Genomic DNA, 23,618 nt, shown 5'->3' with positions numbered 1-23,618 from the left:
GGTGTTGGGTGGCTGGGGGGTGCGCCGGGCGTTGTGCCGGGCCGCTGGGGCCCAGCGGTGCTGGGCGGCCCGGGGGTGCGCCGGGCCGCCGGGGGCCGGCGGTGCTGGGCAGCCCAGGGGTGCGCCGGGCCGCCGGGGACCGGCGGTGCTGGGCGGGCCGGGGACCAGCGGTGCTGGGCGGGCCAGGGACCAGCGGTGCTGGGCGGGCCGGGGGTGCTCGGCCGGGGGCCGGTCCCGGGGCCGGCACCCCAGGGCCCGAGCCGACCCAGGCTGGAAATGCCGGGGGGGCCAGCCTGGGCCGCGCCTCCTCCCCGCACACCCTCCTTAGCTGCTTCAGGCTTCCCGCGAATCAAATGTTCGCGGGAAGCAGGGGAGGGGGCGGAGACTTTGGGGAAGGGGCGGAGTTGGGGCGGGGGGCATGGGCGGGGCTGGGGGCGGGGCTGGGGCCCTGTGGAGTGTCCTCCTTTCGGAGGCACAAAATATGGTAACCCTACAAATTCCTCACAGCAGGAGCGGGTATCCACCCCGCTACAGAACCCCAAAAGGAAGAGAAGGGCAGGATAGCCCATCCTTTCAGTTATTGTCCACCAATTAGGCCGAATTTCCAACACACTCATTTTGGTTCATTGATTTCCAGGCCCACATTTCTCATCTACTAGACATGATCTTAACACAGCCTTGGAGTTACATTAGGAGGCCTTTTTGTTTGGACTAAATCAGTCACAGCCAGTCTCCCTTTTACACCTTTCCCATCAACATGGATTGTTGTATGTGATTGGAACATTTCATAAACTTTTATCTGCTTTCTCACAGATGAGTTCACAATTAGTGTAAGTTTGTTGGCTCAGTTATTACAATACGTGCCGAGAGAGACCTGAAGCCATGACAGAAGGGTAAGAGGAGAGAACCTTGCAGGGAGCAGGAAGTCACATGCAGGGGACCAGAGGAGACCCTGGTCTGAGTTCAGTGGGGAAGACACTCTCCCTGTGAGCCAGAGGGAAAGGCCTAGCTGGAGCAGGAGTAGGGTTGCCAGGCATCTGGTTTTCGACAGGAATGCCCGGTCGAAAAGGGCCATTAAAAGTCCGGTCGGCGGTGCAGCAGGGGCTTGCCCTAGCTCCAAACAGCTCCCGGAAGAGGCTGCCAGGTCCCTGCGGCCCTAGGTGCATGGGTGGCCAGGGAAGCTCCACGCGCTGTCTTTGCCCTGAGTGCCGGCTCCGCAGCTCCCATTGGTCAGGAACCGCAACCAATGGAAGCTGTGGGGGTGGCGCCTGTGAGTGTGAGGGCAGCAAGCTGAGCCTCCCTAGCCACCCATGCGCCTAGGGCCGCAGGAACCTGGCGTCCGCTTCCTGGGAGCTGCAGTAAGCACCACCAGGACCCCGCACCCCAACCCCCTGCCCCAGCCGAGAGTCCCCTCCCACACTCAAATTCCTCCTAGAGCCCGCACCTCACACTCCAATCCCCTGCCCTTAGCCTCCTCCTGCACCCCAAACCCCTCATCCACAGCCCCTCCCCACTACTCACACCCCCAGGCAGGGCCTGCACCCCCACACACACTCCCCAACCCCCTGCCCCAGCCCAGAGCCTCCTCCTTCACCCCAAACACCTCATCCCTGGTGCCACCCCAGAGCCCACACCCTCATCTGGAACCTGCACCTCCCCTCCCCCCCGCACTCCAAACCCCTTGGCCCCAGATCCTGCACCCCCCAGCCAGAGTCCTCAAATCCCAGCACTCCAACCCCTTGCCCCAGACCAAAGCCCTCTCCTGCACCCTGGACTTCTCATTTCTGGCCCCACCCATAGTCTGCACCCCCAGCCAGAACCCTCACCCCTCTCCTGCACCCGAACCCCAGTGAAAGTGAGTGAGGATAGGGGAGAGCAAACAACGGAGGGAGGGGGGAATAGAGCGAGTGGGGGCAGGGCATGGGGTGTTCAGTTTTGTGCAATTAGAAAGTTCGCAACCCTTATCAGGAGCAATACCTCAACAAGAGTATTAGGAACCCATGAGGGCATAATGGACTGCTAAGGCTTGAGAAAAAAAGCTGAGAGATTCTACTTTTGAGTTAAACTGTTATTTTATATTAATAAGTCAGATCCCAAGAAGGGGTGAGTACTTCAAGAGCACCAGTTATGGTGGTTTGTTTAACTGAGCAAGGGGGAAACTGAGGCATGAGCAGGTTCTGACACTAGATGAAGCTTTCCTATTTCCCTTTCAAAGCCAGCTGCATTAGAGCATACCCTGCAGATAGCAGATCCTGGGCTCTGGACGTTTCCGGATCAGCCGCCCCATGAAGAACTCACTGTCAAAGTCTTCTGTTCGGACAAAGGCTCCATACTTGCGGAATCCAACCTCATAGGGAGTGAACTCACACCACTCTGAGAGTAAGACAGCAGATCAACAGTTATCTCAGGAACACTGATGCGCAGTCTCATTATCCTATTCTTATAGGAGTGGTTAAAGAAGAGTCTCTGCTTCTTCCAGGATCACCTATCAGCAATTCCTTCCCCATAAAACCCCATATATAGTAGAACTAGTGTGGCTGTCTTGGGGGAACAGATAGTTGGATCTTCCAGAGAGGCTCTGTAGGAACTCCCTGTGCAGCAAGGTTTGGGGGACTAATCAAACCACTGGTATGCAGATCCACCAGCCATTGTCCCTTGCAGAGTAGGGGCACAAGAGCAGCAGGAATGATTGCTGTTTCAGGGCAGCAGCAGCCACCAAAGAGCTCCTCCACTTCTGTTCTATGGCCTGGGTTCATGAATTCCTTAGCTTAGTCCCCATGAATAGTCCCTGCACCAAGCTCAGCATTAGCACATGTTTGGGTATGGAGGGGAAGAGAAAAAGGATTTAACATCTAGAACTGGGGAAGGGTAACCCTCTCAGATGAGAGCTCCTTAGCTATACCACAATTTAGGATTTCTCACAATTATGGCAATGAGAGCAACTTGACTGTCTAGATGTTTGTCACAGAATGGGCTCCCTCACCCTGGATTTCTCTTTGCAAGCAGCCCTCTCACACTCTTATGCAAGTTCACCACAGTGTACTTTATTTACAACATCTTATGCAGCTTCATGTCCCATCACCATAAGGGACAGTTTCAAAGCACCCCTGTGGCACAGGAAAGGGAGGAGAAGGGGGAAGAAGTCTCACCTCTCTGAGATCCTGAGCTTCTTTACCCATCCTTCCAGCCTTCCCCTCCTTTCTCCCATTTAACAGTTCCCAGCTAACATGCTGAATCCCCTTGTTAACTGGTTAACCACCCAGTCCTAATCAAATCTCTCCCTATTTGGTCCATGATGGAAACCTTACAACATGGTGAGCCAGCCCTAGGCTACTCCCACTCTGTCACATTGTTCAACGATGAAAACATTAGTTGAAGCTCACCAGCAATTCCACATTTTTGAGATTGATTTTTCTGAGCAGCAATTTTTAAATATTTCTTTTTGGTGTCATTAAGTTGTGAAATAGCATACAGCTATTTAAAAACAATAGCACAGAGTGTTATTAAGCCTTGCCAGAACTTAACAGAGGTATCTGCCTAAAATATTATTGAAAATGACCTTATGACAGAGTTCAAACCATAAATACATATTTATATTTCCAAAACCTAACCTTTCTGAGATCTATTTGGGCCAGCTACCCAAACCGCATTGCCATTTTATCACTAAAATCCTCCATTTAACCCATTAACAACATTAACAAATATACTCGGTTCTTCAACACCTTTCATCAGTAGATCTTGTTGTGCTTATTTTACAGCTGAGGAAACCGAAACATAAAGAGGTGAAGTACCTGCCCAAAGTCACCCAGCAATCTAGTAGCAGAGATGGGAAAAGAGGCCAGGTTCCTGAGACCCAGTCAAGAGATCCACTAGGCCACATTATTTCCCACAGAAACAAGTAAGTTTACAGAAGCAATCTTGTCAAGATAGCTCAGAACAGTGCAATGAGTATTGCTCATGGCAGAAATATTGCTCTCTCTAGATTCCCATATCTAGACTATGTTTAACTCTTGCCAATTCTTTCTGCATAACATCTCTACAACACAGCCTTTCCTATCTACCATCAGCTAAAACTCTCCTCCACGTGCTCCTCACCTTGCATCTCAGATACCACATCATCCTTTCCTCTGGCCTTCACAAATCCCATCTTGCCCCACTCATGTCAATTCAGAATGCTGCTGCAAAAATTATTTCCCTAGCCCATTGCTTTGACCATGTCACTCCTCTCTTTGCATCTCTCAACCCCATTCACATAAACGACTCATCTTCACATTCAAGACCCTTCTCAACATACCTCCCTGCTACCTGTCATCTCTCATACACAGTGGCAGCTCCAGGCACCAGCGCTCCAAGAGCGTGCCTGAGGCAGCAAGCCGCGGGGGGCGCCTGTAAGGGCACCAATCAGACAGCCTTCGGCGGCATGCCTGAGGGAGGGCCACCGGTCCCGCGGATTCGGCTGCAATTCGGCGGCAGGTACACCAAATCCACGGGACCGGCGGACCTCCCACAGGCACCCGCCAAAGGCAGCCTACCTGCCATGCTTGGGACAGCAAAAAAGCTAGAGCTGCCCCTGCTCATACAGTATCAAGATGATGCCTGCCTCTCCACTCAGCCAATACCAGCCTTCATCACCCACTCGTTCAATTTTCTAACAGGCACTTTTGTGCTTTCTCCCATGCTGCCCCCCAGACAGAGGCGAGGCATGCGGGGGGGCACACAGGGTTACATGCCAGTGCCTCCCCCTCATTTCTGCAAACGCAAAGCTGCTCAGCTCGGAGGCTGCATCTCCAGCTCCGCTGACTCGGCAGCTGAACGCAGCCTCCTGGGTCCTAGTGCCAGTTGTGCTCCCCTTCTGTGTGCTGGGAGCCTTCCTGTCTTCTGTGCAACAGTGAGTGCTTGCGGTGGGGCTGGGTAAGTGGGGGTGGGGGGAGTGAGGGAAGTGGGGGGAGAAGGGGTGGGGGGGGAAGAGGCAGTGGGGAAGGAAGGGAGTGGAATAGGGTGGGGGAGGGGAATGTGGGACTGAGCGGAGGGGGATAGAGAAGAAAAGGGGAGGGATGGGGAATCACAGGGGAAAGCGAGAGCCCAGCATGCGGCATCCCCTCAGAAGCAGCTGGGGCTCCCCCGTTAAGCAGGCCCATCAAACCCTCACCCTGACAAGCCCTACCCCCTACACCTGGACCCTTCTGACAACCCCTCACAACCAGACCCCCACACCACTGAGCCCCAACCAGCTACACCTGGACGCTCATCCCATCAAGCTCCAGTCCCCCAGCACCCGAACACCCCCCCCCCCACACACACACACACACAGACCCCTGCCAAGCCACATCTCCCCACACCCAGAGCTCCCCTCCCACGCTGAGCCCAACAACCATCATCTGGATTCCCTGCAGAGTCCCACTGCCCCTGCCCCAATGAGCCCCTGTGCATCCAGATCTCCCACTGAGCTGCCCACACCCAAATTGCCCCACACAGAAACCTCTCACCCCACACCTGGATTCCCCCACACTAAGCCCCTCCACACTTGGATCCTGCTGGGCTGAGCCTGCCTACCCACACCTGGTGGGCCTGGCACAGAGGGGCAGGCCCAGCTCTTGCACTGTGTCAGGGTCAGGTGCAGCCTCACTGCTGAGTCCCTGTACTGGGGGATCTGGGGGCTTCAGGGTGATCTCCCACCTCAATGCAGCCAGTGGCCTGTGCTCCCCACTGCCATGCAGGAGTCACATTTATTTGACAAATAAAATTTGCAGAATTTTAAAATATTGTGCGCATAATTTTTTATTTTTTTGGTGCAGAATTCCCTCAGAACTGGATCTTCAGTGATATAGCTATGAGGAGAACATAGGTGAAGGTGAACTTTGCCAAGCAGTGTCCAGTTTGACATATTAGCTATTGGGCTCCCAAATACTGGCTAATCAGCACCTCATGTCTCATGCTCATTATCCAAGCTTCAGGGAATGGTGGAGCTGCAAAGGGGATTAAGTCTCAGTGGGAGGGAGTTATTTACAAATTTTAAAATAGAAAAATAAACCTGTCTCATTTATACCTGCAAAGTCTTCATCGCTAATATTGGGCCTCACATTGATTGCTGCATAGATGGGATAGGGGTTCTGTGCCCTCTTCACTGCTTCCTGTTGGTCAGACAGCTTTGACAAGTCTTTCTGGTTATAACAGGGAAAGAAAAAAAGCTTAATATTTTTGGTGCTATGCTAAAGCCATCTCGCCACCATGCTCCAGTATTCTGGAGCTCTCTCACTTTCCAACCTCAGCTATAACCACATCACAGGCTCTGAAGCTCCTCTCTCCCCAGTGTAGGGCTCATTATATTTTACTAGAATATTTACATGGCCTAGATATTTTGAATTTTACAGGCATTCTTCACTAGTTAATTGCTGTTTTAATCAGATTCCAATTTGTGATTTCATCTAACTGTATCACTTTACATTCTGTTTTTGAAAAACCATATTGCTAGACATATGCCACCATATTTTCTGAGCCTTAACATTCCAAATGGCTGTCAAATGAATGGCTTGCGAAGTAATTTCAAATAAATACCTAGCTCTTACATAGCATTTTTCATCTATAGATCTCAAAGTGCTTTATACATTAGGTAAATATCATTATCCCCATTTTATAGATAGAAAAACTGAGGCAAAAAACTCCCAAGTTTCTCCCAAGACTCCTCTAATCCCAAGAACAATTCTATACAACAGGGGTCGGCAACCTTTCAGAGGTAGTGTGCCGAGTCTTCATTTATTCACTCTAAGGTTTCGCGTGCCAGTAATACATTTTAACATTTTTAGAAGGTCTCTTTCTATAAGTCTATAATATATAAACTAAACTATTGTTGTATGTAAAGTAAATAAGGTTTTTAAAACGTTTAAGAAGCTTCATTTAAAATTAAATTAAAATGCAGAGCCCCCCGGACCGGTGACCAGGACCCGGGCAGTGTGAGTGCTACTGAAAATCAGCTCGCGTGCTGCCTTCGGCACGCGTGCCATAAATTGCCTACCCCTGCTATACAATTTATGCATACACAAAGAGAAATCATTTTCCAGAGCACAAAAAGGTGGATATGTTGAGGTCCTAATTTGAAGGCAAACAGCAATACACTTCAGAGTCTAGAATTCTTTACCTTCTGATATAGAAAATACTCTATAATAAGGCCCCACAAGTCTATGAAAGAGACTTTCCGTCCATCATTCTCCATTGAGTTCAGCTCCTGGAAGTAATATTTCAATCGTTCTGATGAAAGTGCCCCTGCTTTGCTACTAGATACATTATCCCTGGCATTGCTGATTGCACCTTGGAGGTCCTTAGAGGACCAGTCTGTGTCTTGATACAGTGCAGACAAACACCTGAAAAACATTTACATCAAGATCAGTGAATGATATTAAACATCAAACTGCAGCTAAGTATTGTTACTATTGCAGTATTGAACTGAGAACTGTAGAACTCGGACAACCTAGAAGACTAAATACTAAAGTTAACAAGCATTATGAGATGGAGTTTTAAGTTCTAAAATACGCTGGGGAACCTGAGACCAACCTTATTGTTATCACTCTGTCAGCTCATCTACCACTCAGGGTTGTTCTGGAGAGCAGATTAGCTAATGCTAATTAGTTTACGAACATTAGCTAACTCACCCTCACAACAGCCCTGCGAGCTAGGTACTGTATGGGGTTTCAAACAGAGCCAGGGACTGGCTTCCTCCTCTGCACAGCAGAAAATCTGGCTTTGCAAACCTCCCTACACAAATGTATAAGCTAGAGTTTTAGATGAGGAGCAGTACATATTTATTTACATTAAGTTATTTACCATAACTTTTCCATAAAGGGGGTGAATTTTGAAGATGCAAATGGGAGTTAAGTATCCAGCCCTCACAATACCTCAATGGTAGCTGGGCATCTACTTCCTCTTTGTGCTTTTGAAAATCTCCCCCAAAAAGTGTTTTCTTTCTGTAATGCGATTATATAGCGTCTACTAGACCCACTGCTGTAGGTATTAAAAATAGTAATAAAACTCTTTTTAACCACCCAGAACATTATGACTGTCAACATCTGATAGACAATAGCAATATATTGGACCTACTGTTTTTTAAAGATTATGTGCATTAAATCTAGCATCTCACTTGGAGCTACACAAACCCTATCCAGCTAGAAGTTTCAGGGACCATCATTGCATATTACGCACCAAGTAGAACCTGAAATTCCACACAGATACGTTGTGCTGTCCAAAAGGCTGAGCTGCTGAAGCCCTGACAGGCTGCCATAGAATGATGTCAGTGCTCTAGTCCCACCACCAGATCCCAAAACTGCTATCACTGGGACCTGCAGAGAGGCGAGAAACCAGGGAATGACACATTCTGAGTTAATTTTTGATCTGTTTAATTTTATATTTATTTACTCTTTACTTATGTAAGGATGAGACCCTTAAAACACAGGAATAGTTATACTCCTGTTAATATACTGATTAAATTCCAGTATAAAGTTAATCATGACTGATATTTTAGTGATATAGATCGTAGTATTGTCTAGAGAGTCATCCATTTGCTGAAAAGACGTGTGATGTATATTATGTTCCCCAAATGCTAGTCATTTAATCACACGCCTTGCGATAGCACATCAAACGTACACTGTTGTAAGCAAAAAATACTTTAATCGTTTCTGTAGCACTAGTACCTAAGACCCCAAGCAGAGATCAGGACTATTGTACCAGGCACTGTGTACACAGACATTCCTGTGTACACAGACATTCCTTCTGCCCTTCCCTTACAACCATGAGCTTTGCTTGGTCCAAAGGCTGGCTTTATTTTAACATCCTGACAGCACATGTTGCAGTAGCTTTAGATGAGAGAATCCAAAGAAATTCTGGAACCTCAAACCCCAGAAATTTTCATCGACCTTTTTGGAAAAATTTTTGGTTTTTGTTAAAATTACTTTTTGTTCCATAAAAGGAATACCTACAAAAAACAAAAAAGTCTGAAAAGATATCAAAATCTAGAACTCAAAATTCTTGGTCTCTAAAGAGAAACTCACCATAGGTGATGCTGTGAATGTTCCGTGAATGAAGGAAAGTCCTATGGTTTACCTGCAAAGAGCCCTAAATGTTTAAATGATTACCAGTCATAGTGGCTCTACAGCCATCTCTAAACACTGTGCTTCATACCTCATCTTTCCCAGGGGCTTCTCTTAACTTAAGTGTCTTCATTAGTGCTTGAGAAACTATTTTCTTCCTCTTGTTCAAAAATTCTCTCTCTTCTTCACAGAGGTCAAAACCAAGGCGTACATCAAGATCCCAAGTGCTGATTATAGAAACAGGGGTTAAAAAGAAATTAGGAGTTTTCATAAATCTAAAGGGTTTGAAACCCCTTGAAAAAGGGTGTATGGTAATCTTCTCTAAGCAAATATTCTAGGTTTACAGTCAAATCACTGTAACAAACACAAAACATGACAACCAATATTCAGTTAAAAAACCAGAAGAGCATTTTTTGGTTAAAGGTGAACTTCACTCATCCTCACTATTTTAGTTTGTGGTAAATTCAATCCTACAGTGTCCAAAGACCAGGATTTGATAGTTTCATACAAATATAATGAAAGTTATGATTGGTTTAAAGAAATAGATAACTGGGCAGAGGGATGTCTTTAGCAGAGGGGAAGAGTTTCAGAGGGAAGTAGGGGGAGGATGCAGGTTGAAAGGCTGGATTCACTGTGAGAAGTACAGGGAAGGAAGGTGTCAGGATTAAGATGATAGTTTTAAAAGGATTTTAGTCGGTTTAAGAGAAGAAAACATCTTACTATGGGTTTGTAGACGAGGGTTGGATCAGAAACTAATAAATGCTATGTTAAGAGGCAATTAGGGATAGTTCTATTATATTTTTTTAAAATTATAAGCTAACAAAACATGAATCTATCTACCCCTTACCCTGATCTGTTTTGCTTCTATGCGCTAATCCTTTCCCAATTTTTTTTTTTAATTTTATTATTTCATTTTATTTTAGATTGTAAAGCTCTTTGTGCCAGGGGCTGTATCTTCGTCTTTGTCTGTACAGCTCCCAGCACATTTTGGGCACACTAGTAGTAATAATAAAATACAAAAACAGCCACTTTCTGTTTGCACATTTAGCTGCTCATTTTTGAGGCCTAATCCCTTGGAATTTATGAAAAATTTGTTCAGATTTCAGGCCCTTTCCTGATATCAGTGCAGCAAAGAATAATTTCACAGTGAAAATCAAAATAGAATTTGATTAACAGAAGAAAAATATCCAACAAGATTTTATTTTTTCATTCAAACCCAAGAAAGCCTCTACTAAAATGAATGTGCTTCGGGAGCAGTTAACACAGTCACTCAGATCATTCACTGTGAGAGTAAAGTATTTCCTCATCATAGGATCTGCAAGGAACATACTCACCTCTGAGGCTCTGACTCACCTCTTTTCAGCCTTCACACTCAGGTCCAAACTTTGTCCCTGGAAAAATACAATAAATCCCTGAACCAAAGGTAGTTTCACAGGTGAGCCTACTAACAGGGCATGGAGAATGCCTTCACTATTATCAAATATTATGCAAGATAAGCACTTCCACCAGCAAAAGCAAATACACAGCACACCTTATTTTCTCCCTGTGGCTGTTTTAGTGCAAATAGACTTCTCTTAAAAGCTGTTACACTGGAGTTATATAAAGTTGGAGGACAGGGGAAGAGTGCAAGTATTATTCCTCTTGTGCACTTTTGGCTTTTCCTTCCTCTCTTTCACAGTCTATTTAATTTTTCCCTTGCTTCTGCAAACTGATGGGCACTGATGCTCATTTTGTAGGAATCAGCCCTGAAAACAGCACATCTGAGAATGACTGCAGTGATTAACTCTATGACATCATTCCAAGAAATGTCATCTTCTTGAGGTGTTAATTTTTAAAATTACAGCAAAACTTGGTAGATGTCAAGAGTTCAATTAAGTCTTCAGTTATGGCAACACTGGCTTTTAGTCCCAAACTTTAAATATGCCTACTTCTAAATGTTGGAACCTTTCTCCCAAGGGTATTAAAATACACGCAAAAATATTAGTGGGTTACCTCTCCTAAAGGAACAGCCATGTCTACTTTCTGTCCAACAGGAAGTGATTTAACTGGTACAGTTCCCTGTCCCAGAAGTGTAGTGTGCTTTTCCAGATCAGAGCTTATTTCATCCTAGTAACAAGAAATAGTAATTCTACAGTCAAAGAAAAATAGTGTTCATTAAAATAGTAATTTCACCTGTGAAAATTTAGAACCAGAACGGTCACAAAGTGGAGTTATTCACATACTGCAACTCACTACAACTCTTCAGAAGAAGTTCTTATGATATAATGTACTTTTGACCACCTTACAGGCTCTTTGTCCATCAAGCCTTCTTTCTTGGGACTATTTCCATCATTCCAAACCTCTAAATTACTTCAAAAATCTAACTGCTCTCTTTTTAAAATCAACCTGTCATAAAAATGTTTCTCTTGCCCCCAAATGGGAAATTTCCCCCCAAAAGAGTTGCCCTGGTCTGAGGCCAGTAATGGGCAATATGCAGTGCTGCATTCCTAACGGGTTTAAAGTCCAATATATTGTGACGTGTTTCAAATAGCACTTCATTCTAGCCCTGGAAGGTCCATTGATATCAGACTCTAGAGTCATGACATTTTGTCTAGAAAAGCTATTTTAATTCTTTTGGGGAGGTTCATTTTTTACATAGTTAGTAAAGCAAAGCTCCTTCAATTCCTACAGAATTTGATTCATGATAACTGAAGCACCTTGTTTTACAAGGGAGGGATACAAAAAACCAATCCCAATAGAAAAATATTTGTGTTTAAAAATTGTAAAATAGTTTTTCTGTAGCACGTATCACATGCCCAATATATGATAGCATAGCATAAAGGTTTGATATTCATTTATTTGCACAACTAAATTCATGCTGATAAAAATCTTTATTCTATACCACACTAGTGTGGGTGGGTGGGTGGAGCTGGGGGGGGAAGGGGGCGGGTGTACGTACCCACAACGTTACAAGAACTTTATTAAGGTTGGACATTCAAGCACTTAAAAGTTAAGGTCATTCATACAACTTTAATTCAGCCCTCTATTGCATGTGACACAGTCTTTAATAATTACACAATCACATACTATTTTTTTTTTCCATTCCACCTCTGTCTCATTCACTCCCACTTTTTTCCTTCACCCATTCCAGGCCCAGTCTCACCAGACTTGTTGTTCCGGTCTACTCCTTTCCCACCCACTTCCACACTGCTCCAACTTTTATCCCCTCTGCATTCAAATCAGATGGCTTCCTCCTCCACATTGCCAGGGTGCCAGCAGGGAAGGAGTCACTGAGAGCATAAGGGAGAGAGGCTTCTTTGCGCTCAGTTTCAGCGACCAGACTCACTGAAAGCAGCCATTTCACACAGGATAAGTCCATTTTTGCCCCTGTAGCCTTGGGCTGTAGGGAGTATGCTCAGTCACACGGTGGGGAAGATGCATGTGCAATCTGGTCAGCATTAGTAGCTGTGAGAGGCTCAACAAAGCTCAGTGAGGATGGAATCTCTGGAGATTTTAGCTGTTTAATATCAAAAAAGTCTCAGAGCACGTGCAAACGCTGATTTCTAAAAGGCCTATAACTTGGTCAAATTTAGGTGGATTTTCACAGGGATGGCAAAAGGCACATCCTGAGACAAAGACCATCCACTGCCAAATTTAATGTCCCTTGTGAAAAGCATGGGAGCACCACAGCTGTTCAAAGAAAAGGTCTCAAGAATTTTTTAAAATTTTTTTTAAACATGGGCAAAAACATATTTTTCCCTTACCTTGTTCTCAGAAACAGCTGAACTGCTTTGTCTGAAATTTTCTAAAAGAATCCAGCCCAAGACTGATACCCAGCATGGAAAATTTCAGACTGAACAATTAAAGTCTGACAAAGTATAGGCTACTGAAAAGAGGATCTTATAATGGGAAGTGTCAGGGAACCGTCATAATAGGCAGCACTACCATCCCCATCTGTAATTGCCAGTACTCCATGAGAAAATTGCTTTCAACACCAGTATCTGACTACTATACAATGGCAAACCAGAAATTGGTTTCCTCTAAAGAAATTTCTGGCATGATGATCATAACCATAAATCAGTACAAATTACTCTTCAGTCTATTTCATGGACCAGGAGACACCTTGCTTCGGAATGGATTTGTTCCAAAAGGGGTTGGTAGGCTATGTAGATGTCAGCACAGATGCTCACCTGTATGACAGTTATTGTTTGCTCCAGTTCCACCTCCAGGTCTGGACACATTTCTTTGTCTACATGAAAGACAAACGGGGTCCCAAAATCTTGTTCATTGTCTAGTGTGCAAGGAATGCACAACTGTTTCTCATAGGTCCCCGGCATTGATAGCTTGATCTGACAGCTCCCTGACAGTAGGGATGAGAGATTTAGATCAGAACAGTCACTGAAACACACACTGAAAACTAGAGAATTCTATTAGAAATGACAGCCAGACTACAGAGACAAAAACTAAAGCCCCCAAGTTTTCTTTCATATGACACTTTATGGAAAAGATGAAATAGCATTCCATTTTTATTAACAGATTTATTAAAAAGCCACTTCTTGAAAGAAAGTAGTAAACAACATGTTACATGGAAAGTGAAGCAAAGCTCCTTAGAATTGGATGGCAAGAGGCAAAATTCAGGTGAGGATCCAAACTTCCTCCAGGATGGGATGGATGTGCTAAAGAGCGAGCAATAGAGTAGCTCTTCCTTGAAATATACAAGCAGACATACCCTTTTCACTCTGCTTTGACTTCTCATCTTTGTTGATTACACCTTGGAGACACAGGCAGGGATGAGCCTATTTGAAAAACAAAACAGCTCTGGTTAGGAGATTCACTTCAATTCCCCACTGAAGTATAATCCAGTGACAATAGGAAGTGGTTTAGAGCATTGATCCTGTAGCAAAACAAAGGTTTGGGGGGCAGATTTGTTCCTTCAAATGGACAGGGATTGTTGCTGTTTTTGAACTGAAAATCACTTCCCTACACCATAACTTCCTCACACCCTATTCTACACAGCTACAGACTGTCAGGATACACAGACTTTTTTCTATTTTTTTACTTACTAAGAATGTGCTTTATGTTCAATCTCTTTCCCCTCCAAAAATTTAGGGAAACTAAAAGCTGGCTTGATTTGTATTTAGATCCAAATCAGAATGGAACTGAAATACAAGCTGAGCAAACAGCCAGCTTTGCACAGAAGGGAAAAATTGCTTGCCATCCATCCCACAATTCACAGAAACTGCCCCATTTCTGCCTATGCAAACACCTCTTACACTGTAGTCTCAAAACCCTGCCTTCGAGTGACCATGTGGAGAGAGAGGAGGTCGGTTTCCCACGCCATTTAGTCCTTGGCTTCTCTGATGAGATTGGGGACAAGGGACTTCACTGATGTTAACTTTGCTCATTACATTTTATTAAAGCATCAACATTCCTCCACAACTCTACTGGTCCCCACAGAGAGGGTACATGTCTACCTTTGAGCTGGAAGGTGTGATTCCCTGCTCATGAAGAAGTATCCACTCTAGTTCTGCTCAAAATTGCATGCTGGAAATAGCAGCTCACCCAGGGTAGCACATACCCGCCCAGTCCACCTGGGTACAAACTGAAATGGCTAGGCCAAGCCACCCCTCATGCTACCCAGGCTACACTGCCATTCTTAGCATGCTAGCTTGAGCACAGCGAGTGCAGATACGTCTATGTGAGCTGGGAATCATACTTCCCTAACACATGGAACCAAGCAGTTGCTTAAATGGAAGACTGACATGCTAGGAGGTATAGGTCCATGCTCTTATGAAGCAGCCTATAGAATGAAAAGATTTGAGAATGACTGCACTAGGAAATGAATTGATTCCCACCCATTCAGTTCACATACAGGCTATTAGGCAGCCTCAACAGTTATTTTCAGACATGATTTACCTAGGCTGAATTACAGTCAGTAACCTAGAAGCAAAATGCTCCATATTAGAACTGTGCAGAGGATGGAAATTCCATTTTGGGAAGGATTTTGAGATTTCGGAGTTTGGCTTCATTCTAAATCACAACAAAACCCAAAAATTTCACAATTCTCCATGAAAGAAAATTCTTACAAATCCTTCATTTCTGATTGATCAAAACTTTTCTCCCCCCCCCCACACCTTGACACCCAATTTTTCTTCAAGATGAAATTTCAGTGAAATCAGCATGATTTCACACAGCATTACATTCTCCAATAGAAAATGCTTCAGCCTAAGTTTTTTGGATCCTCTCCACTCCATATCCTCCTATCCTGTTAATTTCCTTAGCTAACCAGTCCTTCCCTCCATCCCTCATCTGCGATTGGGATTCTTCACTATATAAGATACCATTTTCATACTACCATTTTCTCTGAAGACTTAAAGAAATTGCCTGAGATCAGGCCCTCTGGCTTCAAATTTCAGATTCAGCAGCCAATGCTGCAATGATTTATCCCATTTACTATCACTAATAAGAAATGATTGGAAAGAATGTATGCTGAATTTGCACATTACAAAAGTACAAAGGAGCACAGGTAAGTGTCAAGGACTGGAGGATAGAGGGGTCCACAAAATATCCACTGACGCTCCAAAGGCATTGTTTTGAAACAGCATCCTTCCTTGGCTATGAAGCCATCTGACCTACTGGAAAAAATAACCCCCATCACAGGACAGTGCCCTAATTTCCAGAAATCCAGATTAAATATTTTTATATAAGCAAATGCAAGAAGGGACACGCGTGAAGTAGAGGAAATGAGATGCATGGATTTTGGGGACCCTCTAATTTTGAAGTGCTCATCCCCTGTTTAACCACTGAAAGCTGCATTAAGTAACAATTCTCTAATGAATAACCAATTATCTCCATTCACTCACCACAAGGACACCATTGGTGAGGATCTCAGTAGGGGCATCTGAGCTGTGAAGGTAAAGGGTAAATATGAATGAGTTTTGATTTTAATTTCCCATTGGTCCCTCCTTTTGATGCCCCTCACACCTCCCTTTCCATACTGAGTGCTCAGAGGCACCTTGTGTGCTCACGATCTGTAATCAGACAGAGAATGGCAGCTCAGTAAACGTTTCCTTCGTAGGGCAATGGAAAAAATGTTACTATTAAAAGGAGAAACTGCTTCCTGGCTTTGTGCAGCTGTGACACGCACATGCAGATTCCCACCTCAGTTTCCAGAAGGGAGACTGGTTTCAAATGAAAAGAGACCAAACATAAAAAAGGTATTCTGGATAGGAGATGTAGTGTTAATTGTATTACAGGGATTATTGCAGTAACCTTCCATTGTAAGCTAAGACTCCATCAACATGAGCTTCACCACAGCAATGGCAGATAGACTCCAATACTAAGATTTCCCTTATTGCAATGCCACAGCAACAAGATTCCAGCAAAGTAATATTCCAGAGCACTGTGCCAGTGCCCTAAGGCTGAGGACGCCATAGCCTTGAAGGCATTTATACCTCAGAAATAATGCAAAGAATTGTAAGAGGTGGGAGACCAACACTTCATTCTAAAATAATGCATTAACAATGCACATTTACATTGAGCAGTGTACTTAGATGATCAGACTCACCATTTTTCTAAATAGAACTCTACATCCAACTCCTCCTGAGCCTTTACAAAAAAAAAAAAAAAAAAAAAAAATCAGACACAGAACAAGATCATATTCTTTCTAATGGTCAGAGATTAAGCAGGTCCAGGTTCACCCAGCAGCTTTGCCTATAAGGCAATTTTCACATTAGGTTATATACTCTAGAGATTGTTTGCCCTTTTTTTTTTTTTAAAGTGCAATTATATTCTGAAGTGACCAAGAAAAAAATGAGAGAGAAGGTGGGTGAGACAATATCTTTTACCCTATCCCCAAAAGCACATGACTAGTCCCATTGAAGTCAATTCATATAAATAACGCTCCATAACTGCTTAAGTGTTACCAACATCAAGGCTTTAATTTTCAATATACTGATCTTTGACTATAGCAGTTCTGTAGACGTCAACTAGGACATCCTACCAATAGTGGCATTTAAAAAAACACATTTATAATTTAACTCATTATAAAATTTAATCTAAAGTTATAATAGCACAAATTTTCAAACAAGTTTTACTAAGCCTCAACCTCGTTTAAATCAATTACTTAAAACTGCACCCCCTGCATTAAAGTCATTTGGTCCATTGGCTTAGGGTAGTCAAAAGGATCTACCAGGAGAGGGCAGGAGAAAAGACAACAGACGGGAGTGTGTTGGGAAAAAAGCAGGACAGATTTATGTAGGACAGAGCTGTAGAATGCTTTGAATGGGAGAAGTTAGAAGTTTAGCCAGAGGAAGAAAGAAAGCGAGTACAGAAAGAGGGTTAGAGTGAAACTGTAGTCAAAGCAGTGGGACTGTACAAGGATTTTTTTTTTTTTTTTTATGGTTTAGGAGAGGTGACATTGTCTCGCAAACTGATCATGCGACTAGGAGTTGAACTCCTGAATCCTAATCTTGATTGTTGTGTCCATGGGTATGTCACTTAGATCAACATTTTCAAAAGCAGCTGCTAATTTTAGGTACCTCAATATCTGGGCATCCAGAGTCTGATTTTCAGAGGTGATGAGCACCTACAACTCCCATCAACTTTGTCTGGGTGTTCAGCACTTCTGAAAATCAGGCCCTACATGTCTCAAGCTGGACACCCCAAAACAGAAAATCCTAGAATCAGAAGCAATTTTTTAAAATGTTTGCCTTAACCTTGCTGTGCCTGTTTCCTGATATGGCAAATAGGGATATTACTTACTAATGCATCTTACAGGTGGGACAATAGGATTATTTAGGACTTGTATAGATGAACGGCTAGTGTGTGGCAAGCTGGGGTGTAAATCTACCTTGCACTAACTGTCTTTGTGGACCCTGCTACTACGTGCTAAAAATTCCCCAGTGAATTTGGAGTAGGTGAAAGTGCACTAGAGAACTTACAGTGTGCTGGTAGCAGGTAGTATGTACGTGGACAGTTGGTGCACAGTAGGCTAGTCTAAGGTAGTTTCACACTATAGCTTGCTGCAAACTAATAGTTTGTCTACACAAGCACCTTGCTAATGTTTAGTGCTGAACAATGCTTTGAACTTGAACATGCTAAGTACTATATACATACACAGGTTATAGGGGAACAAGGGGAACTTTGCTCTCAAATCTGTCCCTACTTTATTCAATGAAGCCCTTTTGAACTCCAATACCCATATGGCAGCATAACTGATTATAGCTACATATGGGCTACCTATGTTTAGTTTCATTTCTTCAGCAATTTGCACTCTGAGCTCACTGCTATCTTTAACAGCCTTCTGCAGACTTTGGCCCATCTCCCATTCACAGCGCCCAGCAAGCATTCAGTAACGGATTACAAAGAACATAACTAATCAGGAAATAAATGTAGCTCCTAACTCAACTGTATTTGGCACTTCTCCCTGGGGCACTAATTTTCAGTTCCAGATCCACATCAGTTTTTCAGGATCACACTAATTAGGTCCAAGACCACACTAATTAGGCTCTGGGAAAAGAGGGGTAGAGCTGTTACAAAAGGCCCTCCAGGATCATGTGATCTGAGCTTCTATGTAGACAGAGCTTAGACTACTATACATCATCTAGGTTGCCTAGATGAGGGATCATTACTCCTCAGTAACAGTGTACACAGGTAAGTTTGCTTCTGAACTCAGCCATTCCAGCTTCTAAGTAGGATCCGTTTGAATAGTATTAAAGAAGTTAGCACACATTTCTTAAAGAAGGCTGAAATTGGTTTGTCTTCACCCAGGCCTATTGGGTATAACTTGGCTGAGGCAATGACCATGGATGGGATATCTTGTTACAAAACAATAAGATTGGAACTAAAGTAACTGGACCAATAGTAGTTGAAGAGCGCTTACATCTCCAGCACGTGCGAAATCTGCGAATTTGACTGAATGTAGCAATTCAAGATTTTAACATGGGGACGGTGGTTATTCTTAAGTTTTGAACTTGTTAAAATTGAGAGGTAGTCTTTGCAGCAAAGAATATTTGATCCTTGCAAACGAATAGGCTCTATATTATATATATATATATATATATATATATATATATATATATATATATATATATATATATATATATATAGCCTATGTTTTCATAAGTGACTAGTGATTTTGAGTAAATCAATTTTTGGGAATCCAATTTGAGACACTTTAAAGGGACCTAATTTTCAGAAGGTGGGTGGCTCAGCACTTTTTGAAATACAGGGGCCCCTTTGAATTGTCTCTAGTTGGGCATCCAAAAAACTTAGAAACACCAAAATCACTAGTGACTTTTGAAAATGTAGGGTGGCTGTATTTGCATGTAAACTAGCTTACTATATTTTCCCCAATATTTTGTAATTACTTCAATACACTGGGTCAATCCGAATGCATCTTTGCCAGGAAAATTAAGATACTTTTTATAAAATGGCAGTTCTGAGCCTAGATGATAGCAGCTCTTGTAACATAAGAGATATTGCCTATGTGCTGTACTGCTTGTCTGGGCCCACAGAGGATATGAATCCTTCTATACCGAAGAGAGTCTCCTTTTATTGTAAGTAGTAGGGACTTGTGGTTTTGGACCAAAAGGTCCCTAGTTCTATCTATACAGAAGTCCACACAGATGTGGAATAACTAGTCAGCAACCTGCTCTAGAATCTGAACTCCTGGTTACACTGGATTCCACAGGACGAGTTTTAGTCAATTGGTGGAAAAGAGAAGAGTAAGTATTGTGCATGTGTAGTACTGGTGCTTAGTGAACAAATATCAGACCTGCTCAAACATGTGCAACTGCATCACCCTCTACAGTTGGTTATAGGGGTTTTGGTTACAGCTGGACCACAGAGAACGTAAAGCCTGAAGAATGAAGTGTGCATGGCCAGTGATATAACATTCAGGATACCAGTCAGCAAAGGAAGTGCGCAAAAGAGAAGTGGTCCCTTTGTTTAACACGTATGGGGAAGCATCTAATATCAGTGTTCCAAATAATGTCAACTGTCACCAAAATGGCTGCCAAGAGAAACTAAAACCCCTATAACCATAAGAGCATTATCAAAAGCACTCCACAATTTCTGCAATGCAGAGAGGTTTCTCTCAGTGTGATTGAACCTCTGTGTGGCTTTATTGAACAGATTTGTAAAGGTACTTGGTCACAGGGTGAATGGTACCAACCTCTGGGTTTAACTTGAAAGTGCGCTTTAAAGGCTGGCCTGGCTTTATACCCCCCACATCAAAGACAATAGAAGTAAGTTCATCATTTATCAGAACGTCTTCGTCGAAGAGAGACAACTCCAGAATGTTCTAAAACAAAATAGAACAAAACAGTATTCAAGGGATGGGTTGGAATGGGGGGAAGATAGACACACTTTGTGTTCTGTGTGTGTGTGTGTGTGTACACACATAGCTGATAAACAAAGGGCCATATTCATGTTAACAAAAGCAAGTTGATGGATGAAAGTGTTATAAATTACTTAGTATTGCTATTTGTTTTACTCTCTATTGTTTATAATACACCCTTTTAGAGGCCTGAAAAATTAAGAGTCCTTCTGCAACAATTTTATCTTTCCCCATTTGTAGAATTTGCCCTGTTCCAAAGAGCTCATGACACAGTGGAGGATGTGGGCTTGTTAGCCCGTACTTGGGATGTTTTTTCTGGAAGAGATTTCCTAATGTTTTGATGGTTCCTCTGGAAGAGGTTTCCTAATGTTTCCCAGTTAAAAGGAACACACAGAACCCAACTTGTTTGGAATTTCTTCTTAACTCAGCACTGGTTTGCCTGAGGAAAGGATAGCAGTTTCCTCCCTTTCAGGGTGATTCAGGAGCAACCAATAACTTCCTGATCATCACTGCTACTGGGCAGAGGCAAGCCCAGCTGGGATTAACAGACAGGTGCACTAGTACACAAAGTACAGTTGCCTATAAATGGCCTGTGCAGTAGCGTCATGTTTCAAGGAGACTGCTAAACTACAGAAATGCTCCGGCGTAGCCTTAGCAGTAGCAGCCAGAATTTAAGTGTCCTCATGAATTAGGGGGAATATAAAGCTCTTTGTTATTTTATTGCTTTTATTTTGGTAATCTAACTCCTACCTGTTTGTAACTTTCTGCCTACTTGTCAGAGTCATTTATCAACCCAACTCACGCTCCCAGCAGCCACAAACAACCATGACACAAACCTGGGCCAGCTGGAAATCAGTATCTGTTAACTAATTTCTGCAGAGAGGGTTTTGGTGGGGCTTTTTTTTTTTTTTTTTTAATAAAGAGATGCCATCATCTTTTAAAAAATAATATCCTTATTTATCTATCACTAGTGTCAACATAGAGCACTGTCACAGACAGAATTTGAAAAGTTTTCATCATTCATGCTACACTACTGTCCAGCTTTGTCAATATGTGACAAATTTACTCTCTCTCCTCTCATGACTTAATTCTGTATTTCTGTAATATTGGAATTATTGCAGCCAGTAAAACAAACTCACAGTCAACTCATATATCACAAACTTATTTGAATTTAGCTGATCCCAGCATTCTTGCCCACACAGTGATATTACCCTAATGACTAGGACATTAGGGCAAATACAACCATGAGAAGACAATAGCCCCAGGCTGGGAGAATGAATAGCCCAGGAAAGTTTACCTGCATTATCAAGGAATTTCCCGAAACTTTATGGGGCCAATATCAGATTGCTTGATCACAGTCTATGATGGTGACCAATATTGTCTCATTGTTTCCTTATATTCCCTGGTCTGTCTGTATTCATCTATTTTCTCTTGATTTATGCTTTGATTATAAGCTCTTTGGGGCAGGAACTCTTTTTGTTCTGTGGTTGTATAGTGCCTAGCACAATGGGGTCCTGGTCCATGACCGGGGCTCTAAGACACTACAATAATACAAATATAATATTCATAATACTCTTTTCTCCCAAAACGCATCAGACGGTACTAGAGAAAAAAAAATCCTTCTCTCTCCTTAGCTGTGATTTTCAAGGGTGTGAGCAGTTATGAATCAGCTCTTTTGGTGACTATGCAGGGACTTGGGGAACATGTTTGGGTGTTGCGAGCAAAGGGCACCTGCAGGCTCATATGAAACATTTTACATGAAATGACTTTTTTTTGTAATAAAGATCCTTTGATTTTTTTAAAATTCAAGATCCTGCCACCTCTGGAGCACCAGATAATCTGATCTTCTCCATATCAAAAGGCTCTCCCTCACCTTGACAGCACTGTGGATTCTGTACTGGAAGGTTTCATTCCACTCTGGATTACTGGAGTTGTCAACAACCTGAGTTCGATAACTGACTGGAGATGCAGTTGGTAGACGCAATTTCACAAAGCAGTCTGCTTTGGACACTGGAATGAAAAGTACAGAAGAATGGTATCAGAATAATTCTAATCAGGTATGTGTCATTGCTTTCTATATTCTATCATGTCACAGGATTGTGCAGAATTAATCAGAAAAAAACAGTTGGACTGGCTGGGAGAGTATTCTCATTAAGACACAAATATTTTCAACAGCTGCAAATTGAATTTCTTTTCACATAAATAGTTCATTTTTCAGGTATGTCCCAGTGTTAAACCCCCCTTCTTCAAAGGGACACTGCTGGGAAAAGGGCTAGTGCTCCAAAGAGGTTTCTTCTTCTGAAATTATTTTACTGCTATTTGGACAGTAGAGGAAAAGATCTCACTCTGCCATTCTTTAAGTATATTAGCTTATACCATGAACAGAACACCTTGCTTTCATGTGCAGTGGGATCCATGCCCCAGAAGCCTAATGCAAAAAATCAAACCACGTTTCTGAGTGCAACAAGAGTATCAGAATACGGGCACTAGAATAAATCTAATTCTAGTGTAAAGTGCAACACTCAGGTTGTGTAACATGCATAGGTTTTCTGTTCTCCCTAACACAGACCATAAAGACTGCATAAAGACACTAGTGCTGAGTTCAGAGGATATTCCAAACAAGTTAGAACCTATGTGTTCCTTTTAACTGGGAAATGTTAGGAAATCTCTTCCATAAAGTACCTACATGACAGGAAATTCTGACACTTAGATCCAAGCATGTGATCTAGTCCTGCATTTACAATCAGGATTTCATAGGTTTGTGAATTCTGGCAGAGACACACACTACTAAGAGCTGGAAAGCTCATGTGATAGAACTCAGTGGGTCATAATCTAAATTAGATACCCTCACAACTGTCTTAAATGTCTTCTTAACATGTATTAAGCCATGAGGACCTATAGATTTTTTCCAGGTATCCCTGAAAACAGAATGCAGCATAGAAAGAAACTTGTTCAGGCAATACATTTTCTTTAAATTCCCACATAACCCAGCCTGGAGTAAAATTCTCTTCAGGCCTGTTCTACATGAGTCACATCTTGGCCTATTAAACCCTGCAGCTTGACCAGGAAACATGGCTTTCATCTGAAATGCTTTTTGCTAATGTCCTTATTTCACTGTAATGGCTTCACTTTCAGGACTGTGCAACTAGCCAAGTTACAATGTCAAACAATGGAGCTTCAATGAAATACAAGCGATATTAAACTGAAGATTTGGGGGACTA

General features: G+C 43.0%; 1 protein-coding gene across 5 annotated transcripts in view; it reads right to left on the bottom strand.

Moving 5' to 3' along the window:
- PLA2G4F (phospholipase A2 group IVF) overlaps positions 1–23,618 on the bottom strand; it is a 38,888-nt gene that overhangs the window by 8,487 nt on the left and 6,783 nt on the right. For 2 of the 5 annotated variants that reach the window (XM_005284727.4, XM_042849406.2), the window contains 13 exons: positions 22,271–22,407; positions 20,233–20,361; positions 16,624–16,664; positions 15,920–15,962; positions 13,786–13,852; positions 13,247–13,416; positions 11,070–11,183; positions 10,431–10,468; positions 9,169–9,304; positions 8,194–8,330; positions 7,136–7,358; positions 6,047–6,161; positions 2,236–2,373 (listed from right to left, as the gene is read on the bottom strand). In XM_005284727.4, the coding sequence (XP_005284784.2) occupies positions 2,236–2,373; positions 6,047–6,161; positions 7,136–7,358; positions 8,194–8,330; positions 9,169–9,304; positions 10,431–10,468; positions 11,070–11,183; positions 13,247–13,416; positions 13,786–13,852; positions 15,920–15,962; positions 16,624–16,664; positions 20,233–20,361; positions 22,271–22,407 (1,488 nt within the window). The remainder of the gene's footprint in view (positions 1–2,235; positions 2,374–6,046; positions 6,162–7,135; positions 7,359–8,193; positions 8,331–9,168; positions 9,305–10,430; positions 10,469–11,069; positions 11,184–13,246; positions 13,417–13,785; positions 13,853–15,919; positions 15,963–16,623; positions 16,665–20,232; positions 20,362–22,270; positions 22,408–23,618) is intronic. The other 3 variants (XM_065593053.1, XM_065593054.1, XM_024106619.3) reach the window with 2 other exon arrangements.

The sequence above is a fragment of the Chrysemys picta genome, chromosome 4 (assembly GCF_011386835.1).
Source record: "Chrysemys picta bellii isolate R12L10 chromosome 4, ASM1138683v2, whole genome shotgun sequence".
Taxonomy (NCBI): Eukaryota; Metazoa; Chordata; order Testudines; family Emydidae; genus Chrysemys; species Chrysemys picta.
Note: the sequence above shows the minus strand (reverse complement) of the source record. Positions and strands in the feature narration are given on the sequence as shown.